General features: G+C 38.2%; 1 protein-coding gene across 1 annotated transcript; it reads left to right on the top strand.

Annotated features, from left to right (window-relative positions):
• The first annotated feature begins 8,684 nt into the window (after nt 1-8,684).
• Nucleotides 8,685-11,138, top strand: LOC115565219 (protein boule). The gene is made up of 3 exons (XM_030390254.2): nt 8,685-9,076; nt 9,195-10,061; nt 10,852-11,138. Exon 2 carries the CDS (start codon nt 9,238-9,240, stop codon nt 10,033-10,035), a length of 798 nt encoding a protein of 265 aa, XP_030246114.1. The 5' UTR covers nt 8,685-9,076; nt 9,195-9,237; the 3' UTR covers nt 10,036-10,061; nt 10,852-11,138.
• Nucleotides 11,139-13,990: the final 2,852 nt, after the last annotated feature.

The following is a 13,990-nucleotide window of genomic DNA, read 5'->3' as shown; positions in this document are numbered from 1 at the left end:
CAAATGCCAGGCAAGCTGCACACTTGCGCTGCGGCTCTCTCTTTCTCTCACTCTCTCCTTTGTACTTTTGGCACTGAAACGCGCTCAATTGACGAACGCATGCCCACTTGCACACTCACACACACACACACACATACGCTTGCGCGTAGCACGTGCATAAGTCGCGCGCGTTTTGCCTGCGTTTTTCTTAGCTTCTGCTATTTACTTCTGTTGTTGTTGTTGCTGTTTATCGCAGCCTGCTTTTTGCTAGTCGTTTTCGCTTTGCGCTTCTGCCACACACATTTTAATGTGCATTGCTTATACACTAAGCAGTTGTTGCTGCTGTTGTTGTTATTGTTGCTACTGTTGCTTTAATTTCGTCATTTATATTTTGTGTCTGTGCCTTGTTTCGTTCGCTCTTCGCCTTCGCTGCCTAAGACGCTGCAGCTGTAGCTTTTGTTTTGCGCACGTTAACAGCGCGGCTCGCTGCCTGCGTTAAGCACGCACACACACACACACACACACAAACACACACGCATGCACACAAACTAAATGTAAATATTATTCAAAAGTCATCGTGTGGTCGTCGTCGTCGTCGTCGTCGTCTGTTTTTGCGGGGGCTTCGCTTGTTGAGGGGTGCGACCGTTCTACCGCTGTCTCTGCCGGCGTTTTTTGTTGTTTTTGTTTTCTTTTATTTTTCAGTTTGTCAGTTTCTTTAGCTTTGGTTACATCTATTTTGTGCTTATTGTTTGTGTTTTGGTTTTCATTTTGATTTTGGATTTTGGATTTCGTGCGACTGCCATTTGGGCTAGCCTTAGTCGGTTAGTCGTGTGTCAACCGGGAAGCCGCCAAGTGGGCCCCCATCGTCACCGTTGCCGCCACCGTCCGCGTCGCTGTTTAACTGTTAATGTCGCTGCTTTGATTTCGTTTTCAGATGCAGAGCGCGCGTTTTAAACATTTCCAGCAGAGCTAACTTCAGTGGCATTTAATTAAAACGCGTACGTGACGCGCGCGACAATTGTGAACTGTGAACTGTGAACTGCAATTGGAAATTGCAATTGTCAATTCGCGCAGCTAACCGTTAACAACGGCCATGCCGTTAGTATCTTGAGTGCCAAATGAGTAAGCGATGCAGGCTAATGCGGTTGGCTAACACTAAAACAAATCAAGTGTCCAACATCAATTTAAATCTAACAAAACACACACACACACACACACACACACACACACACACACACACACACACACACACAGAGAGATCAAATGCTCACCCACACAGAGAGTGTGTGAGGGAGAGAGATGTATAAATACACACACACACACACTCGCACATGACGTAAGGGTACACGACGATAGACGGCAATAACCGTAGGCATTGATAAACACCAGCAAAGTGTAAAAAAGCATTAACGGCGCCACGGCACAGTGGTCGACATGCCATTTGTTATACAAGAATTTTGCGGTGAAAGCTTAAGTATAGCATTCAATCAGTTAAGCTTTAAGCTGTCGCAGCTGTCACACATATCGCGGCGAAAGCGTTTTCAACTCATTCCCTTTATTCATTTAGCCTTTTGTCAAACAAGTTTCCAATGCTCGGCGCAGAATTTAGCATAACAAACAATGCGAGGCCTGATCGAAGCCAAATTTAAACTGGAATTTCATAGCTAGACAATACAAATTAAATATTTGCAAATTTCTATTAATAATGAAAGCATGTTTTTTTTTCCCTATTTTTTTATTGGTGCTTGTTCAGTCCGTGTGGGTGATATAATATCTTGAATGATTTTTAATGCATGATAATATGTGAAAACGAAATTCCTCGGATATTATATTAGAGAAGCTGTGAATAAAAAGCTAGAAATTAAAATAATGAGTAAAAGCTGTAAAGATAAAAAATATTTTAAGAATGCTGAATTTTAAAATAAAAATAAAAATATAATATGATACAAATATGATATAAAATGTATGATAAAATAAATAAAAATATAACAAAATAAAAATAAAAATAAAATACAATTATAATATAATACAAAAAAAGAATAATGGGAAAAAATAATAATAATAAAACAATATATGTATGTGCTCATATAAATTAAATTTTTTATTTAAAAAATAAATATATTAATATAATAATATTTATCAAGGCTCTAAAGCAAAATTACAAAAAAAAAAAAATAAATAAATAAATAAATGTTTAAAAGTATATATTTATTCATTCCGAAGATGTCTTTATTAAACAATATAAATAACAAAAATAATAATTAATAGAAATTAATTTAATATATAATAAATGATTCAGGCTTGATCGATGTGCTAGACTTATCTATTTACCTATCTAGCAAAACACAATTGCAGTCGAAAATCTACGCAAGTTAATCTAATCTAATTCGACTTTTAATAAACTGATCCATATATGTATGAGTCATAGCTAAACATCTGATGCAGCTTGACAAACAAATTGATATCGCACCACTGTGTCACCTAGAAGTACTTCCACAACAACAACAACAACAATAATAATAATGGTATAAAGCACACACTACACAAAACAAAATAAAAAAAAAAAAAACAAGAATTCAACAAAAATAAAAATAAATAAATAAAAAACAAAACAAACAACAACGACGATTACAACAACGGTGACGTGCCCGCTGCTGCCGTCGCTGCCAGCGTCGACTGCGGCTGGCGCCCATGCGTTCGCTAGTTCTGTGCTCTTTAGTTGGTCGTCTGGAACAAGTCCGAGCAGTCCGAATCAGATTCCGTCCACCTTTGGGCCTACAGTGGCGTGCACTTGTGCTCTTCTTCTGCCCACTCTACATCTTTCATCTACTACTATTTTTTTTTTTTATTATTATTTATTTTTCTTTTATTGATTTTGCTGTAAGTGCCACAGAAACTACCGTTAAAGCTGCGTACAGCTTATCAGCCGTTTGCCGATAAGAATTGTGAGCTATATTCGCTATCGTCGTCGTCGTCGCTGCAGTCGCTGTCGCCGTCGCCGCAGTCGCAGTCACAGTCTTGAAGGTGTCGCTCGCGTTGTTGTTGTTTTTTTTGCTTTGGTGTTGGCAGCTCGACAGCCGAAAACAAAGGCCAAGATATTCTGTTGGCAGCTGTTGATCACGGGCAAACGAGAATCTCACGCGTCTATCTATCTCTGTGTGTGTGTGTGTGTATATGCATATGTATATGTACATATATGTGTGTGTTAGCTTTTTGAAATAACAACAGTAATAAGAGCAGCAGCTACATACATACATATATCCATAAAGCTGATCAAAGTTCTGCTATGAGTGCAGGACCAAAGACACTGGGACTAGTCATGGCTGGCGATATCGAGCACAGGAGAGACTATCGCGCCTTTCTGCGCAGCATTTCGCAGGTGTTTACCGCGAACAGCAAGAGCAACCAACAGCAACAACAGCAACAACAGCAACAGCAACTACAAACCGTTAGCAAACACAAGAGCAACAGCAACAGCAACCTGAGTAGCAGTAGCCAAAATACCAACAATAACAACAACAACAACAATAACTATGAGCCCGTCCTGCCCATGATCCGCATCGGAACAACACCCGATATCTTCAGCGATTGCCAGAACATTAACAAACCAATGGACCTCAATGTGAGAGTCAGTTCCATGTACGACTTCAGGCGTAATACGGTAAGTGCAAGATAAATAGATGATACCATGTGTACATGCATACATATAATATCTCTGCATATTCCCCCGACCATGCCCATTGAACCCACTGAATATGTAAAGTTTCGGTATAATGATTCTATTCTGATATTATTATGTTATATGTATGATAGATCTGTATTACGCACCAGATATTAATGAGTGCATTTTATGATCGATCATTTCTTTATATTAATCTAGAAAATTCTTTGATTGACGTTGATTCGTCTATTGAAATTCCATCATCGAATGAAACATATTTATTTATTCTGTTCTTTCTTAATAAATATACAAAAAGTTTAGGGAACGCCTGCTCTATATTTATATTTACTAATCATTGAATACTATAAAGAAATTCACTGACGTTTATTGTGGCTGGAAATTTAACCCATTTTCTTCAGCATTTTGCGGTTGGGCTATGAAGAATTCTAGAAAATTATATATAAATAAAAATATTGCAATACAATATTTATAATCATTCCCTTATGCTGCTCTTAACTGATGTACCTAAAACTCTGTGTCATATACACCACTCATAAGAGTTCCTTACCTCAAATGAACTAGATATATACATATAATATTTTATACTAGAATATTACTATATATATCTAGTTCCATTCTTTGGCTTCCCTATAGAACTGTCTACATAAAAAAAAAAATCATTTTTCTCACGTATTTATTTCGCCTTATTCTAACACAATGAAAAGGTTTTAGGCCTGCGAATTCTTGAACTTGGAATTGTTGTTAGCAATGACGATGATGATGTTGAGGTGGATGATAATCATATTAGTCGACCATAATCGAGGGCCATTGAAAATTTCACTGCATGCCTTTTCCGAGTCGTTTTGATTGTCTCTCTATAAGTCGTGCTATCGTGTTATTGGGCTCGACAAATTTGCATAGCCGTTGTGAGAGAAAGTGAAACCGAAACACGTTTCCGTGCTTATGCGAGCTATTGTTCCCAAAATAGAAGTGTTTTCCAAACGATCTCAATGGATCTGTCACAGCTTTAAACAACTTCATTAAAAGCAAATCATATCCAAATTGAATCTTTTTTTTTCTTCTATTTGGTTTTGTCGCTCTCTGTAGGGCATCTTCTGTATTCCTAATGAGCGTAATGAAGTAGACCCTTGTAGCCCAGGGGCCATATTATTAAAATACATATATTTTCTATAAATACTTTTATTTCGAATATAAATAATATTATGATTGTATTATTGACTATCGTCATTTTTAATGCGTTTATTATTATATATTTATATATTAATGACTTTATTTTATATACATATATGTATATACATTCATCATAATGACTATTATTTTTATGTTTCTCAGAAATATTCCTATGACTATGATTATGACTGATATTATATATAAATCTTATTATTAGATAGCTTTAATCATTCTTATTGAAATAAGCATGAGTTTAGAATTAGTTTAAGCACTTAAATTAGCAATAGCATTATTATTAGCATTAGCATAATTTTAGTATTAGCATCAGTAATGTGAATTTCATTATAATTGTCTTTCGCATTCTTAATCCGATTCTCATTCGCACTTTCATTAGCATTACCATAAACATTTATTAGCTTAATCATTAGTAATAATTATGACCATTGTCATAACCATAATTATAATTACATTAATCATTATATTTATGATCATAATCATTCTTATAATCATAACAATAGTCATTATTTCATTATCCACATTATACAGAACATCATTAATGCAATCCTTTTCAAGCCTTTAAGCCTCATTATAATCATAATTATGCTCTCGATGATAATCGTTCTCCTAACCATAACAGTGGCCATTTTTCTTTCATTATCTTATTTATCTTCATCATTATACTGAACATCATTTTTGCTATCCTTGCAGATCATAATCATCAATATAATCATGATCATTATAATTGCTATAATCATAATAGTCAGTCTATCATTATCATAATTCTACTGAACATCTTTATTGCTTTCCTTTTCAAACCTCTAATCATAGCCCTATTATTTATCATAATCCTAAGATTCTTAATAATCTCTATTATGGCTTCGATTAATCGCAATCCATTCAATTCAATGGGAACAAAATAATCGATTTTTGTATATCGTATCTTCTTCCTTCTCACACACACATACATACATACATGCGGAAAATTGGCTTTTCACTCCCCAAGTCCCAAGTTGGCCTGGCCTATTATTATTATGTAAACGGCCGTTGTCAACACTGCAAATGAGTGTTGTAATACGTAATGTCATAAACGACGCTCGCGTGCAATTAAATCAAATAAATTAACAGAATATTTCGGAAATGTGTAGCAGTGGCAAAAGCAAAGCCAAATGCAACAGCAACAGCTAAAAGTAAAATGTAAAAAACAAGAAAAAAAAAAATAAACAGAAAAAAAACCATTTAAATCAAATTGATTGCAAAGAGGCGCCCAACCGCACACAGTGGCTTGCATTGTGCCGCCCCCTTCCATGCACATATGCTGGGGCGGGGCTGGGGCCTCGAGGGGTCCATGGGTCTGGGGGCACTGATGCAACATGAAGCAAATGCATTGCGAATGTTGTGCATTGCGTGCTTTTGCTTTGCGGCGCATTGCAGCAAGTGTTGAGGCTCTGTCTATATATGTACATATATATATATATATATATATATATATGCATGTGTGTGTGGGTGTGTGTGTCTGTGTGTGTGTATGTGTGTGTATGTGTCTGCTGCTGCTGCTCTTTGGTTAGCTGACTTTGGGGCTTTTGGGACAGCTGTGTGACTAATCGCGTTTGGCTGTCGACGTGCTGCGCACGCGTTTTGCGCGCGTTTTTTGTCGCTCGCAAGCGTAAACTATCGCAATGTCGCACTCACGAGGCGCAACCTGATGCACGCTATGCTTGCTGCTGTACAGCAAATTGCATTTAAAGAGATAGAAGAGTGCATTGCAAATCTAAGCAGCACGCAGCAGTTGCTTTATCAGGCGACGCGTCGACGTTGACGTCGCTGCCGACGTCGACTTTAATGCAATTTGAAGAGTCGCGCGCGTAAAACAATTTTGTCATCAGTTTGCATATGTATGTATGTACTTTGCTGCAAGCGAGCACTGGCACAGTTACAAGCACACACACACACACATATATATATATGCACACATATGCATACTTATACATATGCATTATGCATTACTTCCATTTCCAATTGGCTTTATTTATGCCGCTCATTTTCTCGCTCTGATTTGTTTGACACTTTTAGCAGCTATGGAAATTTCTCTGCTTCTGCTTCTTCTTCTTCTTTCTTGTTGTTGTTGTATTCATTTATTTTCTTTGTTAATGCAACACAAGTAGCTGCTTGATTGACACTTGAGTTGCCATTACACATGCAAAACTATTAATATACATACATACATGTGTATGTATATGTGTGTGCGTGTGTGTGTCTCAAAGCCTCTTGTAACAGTTTGAAAGAGCCGATATGGGCATCTGAACTTATTCACTCTATAGCAGAGGAGTATAATTATTGCGATTGTTTTTTTTTTTTTTGTTCCATTTAATTTTTTTTTTTTATAATAATAAAAAAAAATCACATTAACTTCTACTTAAACAGCTTGAATCTAAGAAATGGCGTTAGTACTATTTATAATATATGACATAATCTTAATTTCAATTTAATCATCATCACATATATACATACATAATCATAATCCATGACCATAGAGCTTCCCCTGGCTCATACATAAATTTGAATATAATAACTCAATTATATGATTCGATTCAAAGATTCGACTTGAACTAGAGAAGAACCATTGAGGGAGTGAGAGAACCATCCATCCATCCATCTATCTATCTATGCATCCATATCTTTATCGCACTTTCTTATCAGACATTTGTTTGCTTCACAATTCATAATGAGTCATCGTCACTCTCTCTCTCTCTCTCTCTTCTCGCTTCGGATGTGTTGCTCTCTCGCTTGCACACGCAAATCGAATCAGACATCTTTTCAACTGCCTTATATCGCTGGCTGTGGATCTCTTTCGGCTGCTGTTGCGCTGCGCTCAATAAACTTCATTAAGAGCTAACGAAAATGAGAGGCGAGACGCAGCACAATAACCATAATCATCATATGGCAAGCGACATTCTTATTGGACTCTTGCAGCGACAGCGACAGCGACGTCGCGTCGCAGCCAACTTATTACAGACGAATTAACTGGGCCCGCGAGACACCCCTTCTGACCCGCACGAAAAGCGGAAATTGAAAGCGAAATGAAAAAAAATAAATATATACATATATATAGATTATATTTCTTGAGATTTTGATAGCTTAGCTAAATCGAATGAGGAATACCCTTTGCATGATGGCAAAGACATGTATGTACAAGTAATCATGTGGTGTTATCGATGAGTGTACATGGGTTATCGATAGTCAAATGTATATAGATACCAATCATAATCGATCGATTGTAGTATCGATATGTATCGAAATATGAAATATACATTTCAGCTAAGATCGAAAGTATTTATCGATAACATTATCGGCTTCAAGTTGCATCCATACGATCGCAATTTAATAGTTATCGATATCAACTATATCTGACCACTGTTTAAACAATTTTTATAGGTCTATCGCCTTCAGTTTCTATTGATTCGACTCTCATTTAATATGTATCGATAAGATTATCGATTGAAATGTATTGATAGTCTGCTAAACAGTCGTTTTCAATTAACAATTATCGATAGCGCTATCGATTTCAATTACTTTGGCAGGAGCCATATGTTATCGATTTTTATCACTCGCTATTGCCATCTTTGTTGTTATCGATGTTACAGACTTTAAATTTATATATGGAATAATTCACGCTTAAATGTTTATACAATATACTCTCCCAATCGATATAAATATTATATTAGGATTTTCGCCACTTTGTCCATACTCCGTTTTATTTAACTTTCGATTTTCTGGCCTTTTGTGAATTTGACTTTACATTTGAACGTCAAACGTCAAACGAACATTTTTGTATATGAAAAAAAAAATTTATTTGTATATCATTGTCGCATTTCCTTTAGGGTCAGGTGTTATGAATTCATTTCAAATTTGTATTTTAACAAATGAGGTATTTTGGAAATTCTTTATTTTTTTTTGAAATTCTCGATTTTTTTTGATACTCGTTTGAGCAATAGTTACCAAAACTATACGTTGTTATAAGTAGAAGAAGGTTCAAGGCCCCATTACGAAGTTATCGAGAGCAGTACGCGAGGAGTTGGAATCAGACGCAGCGGCAAAGCAAAGCACAGACTTTGTCTTCCGTCCCGTTCTCTTAATTGAAGCCCATATTTCTCTTCATCTCCCGGCTAGTCATTGTTCCTGAATTCCTCGAGCGGTCGTTGCAAAACTTTTCGTATAGACTATACGAGGATCTTGTTGATTATAACGGTAAGAGTACAAAACAAATTGAGCGTGAAAACATAATCCACTATCCGGCAATATCCTAATATATATATATATATATATATGTGTGTGTGTGTGTTTATGTGTGCGTGTGTAAGTGCAGCCTCAATCATCGACTTTTTGGACTAAGCTATCACCGGATCGAAATGGCATCCACACAATTGCAACAGTCCCCAACTGGAAACAAGATGTCAATGGTTCCGGCCGGCGGCCCACCAATGGGCACCGTCCCCATGCCGACTGTCGCCGTGGAGGGGCCGCCACCGGCGGAGCCGATCTATGGCACAATGATTCCGAATCGTGTATTTGTGGGCGGCATCAGTCGCGACACAACTGAAACGGATCTGATGGTTGCGTTCAGTGCCTATGGCACGGTGCGTAGCACCAAGATCATCGTCGACCAGGATGGCTTCAACAAGGGCTATGGCTTCGTGACATTCGAGACCGAGGAGGAGGCCCAGCGCCTCCAGAGCATTGGCAAGTGTGTCATCTTGCGCAATCGTCGCCTGAACATTGCGCCCGCATTCAAGAAGCACCAGATCCGTCCCAAATTCCAGCCGGTCATCGAGCCCAACGGCACTGTCTACTTCACCACTCAGCCGGCGCCGCATCACCATCAGCAGCATCAGCAGCATCAACAGCATCATCAGCAGCCGTCGATGAACCCAATTCCGATCGATCAGTATGCCGCGGCCGGCTATGGCCCGGCCGGACCGATCACCGACTATACGGGCGCCCCAATGCCGACCCTCTATCAGCAGGCACCGGGCGGTGTGCAGTACCAGCCGATCTATCAATACTATAGTGTGCCGGTCAATGTGCCGGCCGTCTGGCCCCAGAACTATTACCAGGAACCGCAACCATCCAATTCACAAACATCGATACAACAGCAGACATCCTGGGAGTTCGATGGGGCCAACAGCAGCAGCTGGCGCTCATCCTAATCAAGCGAAGAGCACATATCATATCTGTAACTATCATTTATATGATTCGATTTGCCTAACGGCCTAACAATTGCTTCAGTAATTCGCTATAGCTACATCTATGTCCATAGACTTGGTACGAATGTTTCCCTTCCCTTCCATTCAAACTTTCAATTTAGTGGGTATACAAATACTCTCTCTCTCTCTCTCTCTCTATCGATTTTCATTCTGTTTCTCAATTTATCCTCTCCTTTCCCTGCCTATTCTCTCTCTCTCTCTCTCCCTCGTTTACTAGAATCGTACTTATCTCTCTCTTACTACTATTTCTCTCTCTCTCTCTCTCTCTCGCTCTCTCTCTCTCTCTTTCTTTGTGTCTTCCCCCCTCTCAATCTTCTTTCTTTCTTTCCTCTCATTCTCTTCTCATTCCCTTTACCCACGTCTATCTCTTTATTCTCTAGCTCTCTTCCCTCTCTGCTCTATATCTACTCTCCTTTATCTCTTTCTCTCTCTCCCTATTCTCAATCTCCCTATCCATCCTCTCTGCCTCTACTCACTTCTATCTCTCTCTCCTTGCTGTCACTTTCTCCTTCCACTTCTCTCTTTCTCTTTTTACTCTCATTCTCCCCTATCTGTGTCTCTTTCTCTCTCTTTCTCTCTCTCTCTCTCTCTCTCTCTCCCTCTCTCTCTCTCCCTCTCTCTCTCTCTCTTCTGTGGTCGTTCCAGTCTTTCTATAACTTGAGAACGTTAGGGAGCTCCTTCCAAAAGTGATTACCGAAGCAATTTTGGACCTTACTTCATATATAACAACTGGGATATACCCTCTGATATACCCCATAGATACTTACTATGACGAACCAAGAAGAAAAGACACTGAACCACTAAAAGAAACGCTATATAAGTAGCAGAGCATCAAAACAAGATGTAAGACTCACAACCTGAAAATTGACAAGGATGAGGATGGGCTTTGACATGAAAAAACCAAATCGATGTTGAAAGTGGAAGACTCAGATGATAATAATGCAGACACGACATAATACAAATTCAGAATACAGAGTATACACACATCGAACAGATCGAATGCGGAGCGCATTACAACGAAGAAAACATACACTACCAACAAGAACGGCAGCTGCGCAACTGTGGGCGTTACATATATATATAGAGCTATATATATATACAATTATATATTCACGGATCGATACATAATCTCAGAACATACATGCACATCTATAAGTATGTATATGCCTATATATATATGTATACGTAATTTAGAATATTTCGGCTAAATTAGGGGCAAATGCAAATCCCAAATGGGGCAAGCAATAATCTAAGGTACAGTAATACAAATACACCCACACATACCCACACACATACACCCACACATGTTGGATATGCTGAAAGGTCTCCGGTTACTGATTATAGACTGAACACACTCAAACCCTACTTAGCAAGTACAGCAACAAACCTAACCTCATATCTTCGGCATATCCAAAATATATAGTCTTAGCACATATAGATCGTATATATAGGTGTACATATATTTAGATATATCTATATATACAGATAGATAGGTATGTTCCTATACATGTTATATACATAATTTACATTTACCTCAATTGTAGCCCAAATATTCTAGGTTAATCAAAACGAAACTCACACTTTCCCAACTCGAACTCGAACTCGAATAACTCAAATTCTCAAATCCGGCTATACACGATTTCGACTTCTTGAATACATATATCTACATATATATATATATGTATTCACAAATCTCTACAAATTATACATCATCACATCCAAATTAAGCAGTGTGAACAATATTTTTGGTTTGTTAGTCATATAAGTAGGTCTTCTTGTGCATTTCGATTAGAGATACTTAAAATTTGTAAGGTTATGTGTATGTAACATCGAATATTAAGCAAAATTTTTAGTTTTTAACACTATTGGAGCTATTATTGTTAATGAAATGATTGATTAAATGAAAAAATGAAAATGTACTTGTAATGCGTACAATTATTTGCTAATGGGGCGTGCTGGATCATATTATTTATAGGCTTACCTGTGGACCTGATCAATTATTTTTACCATGGGTAAAGACGTTTTGTTTACAGACTAAAAATATTTTATGGAGTTTATGGTGATTTTACCTTTATACTATATAGCCCCCCCCCAAGTCCAAATCCTCAGCTTGGGTAATGGCACTTCTCATTAGAAATATTCTTGAGCAGTCCAAACAGACGGCTAGACTAACAAACGGACGGACAACAATTGGGCGAAGAGACGTACAGACGGACTGACGGACGGATGACTAAACGAACAAAAGAACGAAAGAGCCAACAAACTGAATGAATGAACAAAGGCAGGCATGGACCAGAACCAGTATACTTTTTTCACTTTGCAAGCGAGCATCAGAGATGAAATGCATTTCACATCTGGAGACAGAATCCCAGCATCGAAGTGAGAGCCACAAGTTGGAGTATTATAGTCAGGCATAGCCGAATGGAAGCTACTCTAGCTAGCATTTACTTATAGATGTGCCCCAATATGAGCTACACCCGAACTATAGAGCTGTTCTATATTTTATATGGCTGTACTGAAAATGTCTACGAATTTGAAATACTCTTATATGTATAGGCACTCTACCTTAAGTTATTGAGCTACACTTAAGGAGGCGTAGCCTGGTAGCCCTAGTTACCAGTTGATAGCTATAGTTATATGTATTCCCTATATCATTATTATTATTATTATTATCAGAGATTGTCGGTGTTTCTGCCTAGAAGGAGAAGGAGAAAGAACTGTAGGAGTTTTTCTATAAACATTTTATTCATATATTATATATTCATTGACATTATTGACATATATTTCTTGACATAAAAATAATAGAGTATATATAATAAGCTGTCAAAATGTGTTACATAGCCTCTCCACTATTCATGCTACCCCTTTAGTCAGGGCATGGCAGCAACTCTTCTGCTGTTGCTCTATCTGCTGGATACATTTAGCTGAGGGTTGCTGCTGTTGCTGCTGCCGCCGTCGCTGCTGCTGCTGCTGCTGCTGCGGCCAATAGCAACAACAACAATTGCGTTCATTGTGCTTAATTAATTTAGTTCAAAGATCAAGCGTTCGCGATGCCGTCGCGATGCCTCATGCGTTTCATGCACCCAACTTCACATACCTACATATACATATATGTTGCATGTTGTTGTTGTTGCTGTGGTTGCAATTGCAGCTGCATTTTGATGTGCAACGTCTGTTGTTTATTTGTGCAGCGTTCCAGTTATAGACTTTCAACAATTTCTGGCTGTCCCGATCTCCAGATGTTGACCTACGATCCACAATTTCATTGCAGCGTGCAGGTGCTCCATTCTGCGGCTGGGTGGCATGCCGCATGCCACAACAGCTACTGCTGCCAACCAACTATCGACTGCCAACCTTTCGCCCCCTCTCGCCCCTAATCAATTGCTGTCCACGCCCAAAATGCCCGCAGTTGCGATATGCTTAATTAGGCAAACGGGCGTCGAGCATAAAAAGCGTCTTTTTGTCGCTGCCACACCCCATATACGCCCCCACCCCCCACACACACACAGTCATATACAGAAACACACACACACACGCACACGCATACATAGATGCCAACAGACACATGTTGTCCATGTTCATTACACACATTTGGCTTTCGAGTTGCGCCTCCCCATGTGGATCTGTTGCTCTTACACTGTGCAGCAAAGAGTTGAGGTCGTGAAAGTGTTGTTGTTGTTGTTGTTGTTGTTGTTGTTATATATTGTGTTATGGATGTAGATATGTATAGACATATATTCTATTACACTATACTGATATTTATATATGTATATAAGATAAAAACTGTATATAAAAGACTTTCTCTTCTTCTTCTTCTTCTTCTTCTTCTTCTTCTTCTTCTTCTTCTTCTTCTTCTTCTTCTTCAGTTCTAGTTCTTAAAGCTAAATTTGATTTTCAT

The sequence above is a fragment of the Drosophila navojoa genome, chromosome X (genome assembly GCF_054131105.1).
Source record: "Drosophila navojoa isolate 15081-1374.11 chromosome X, UAZ_NAV_1.0, whole genome shotgun sequence".
Taxonomy (NCBI): Eukaryota; Metazoa; Arthropoda; class Insecta; order Diptera; family Drosophilidae; genus Drosophila; species Drosophila navojoa.
Note: the sequence above shows the minus strand (reverse complement) of the source record. Positions and strands in the feature narration are given on the sequence as shown.

What these genes read in the sequence shown, in the direction of transcription:
- LOC115565219 (XM_030390254.2), top strand. Translation starts at nt 9,238, where the DNA reads ATGGCATCCACACAATTGCAACAGTCCCCAACTGGAAACAAGATGTCA.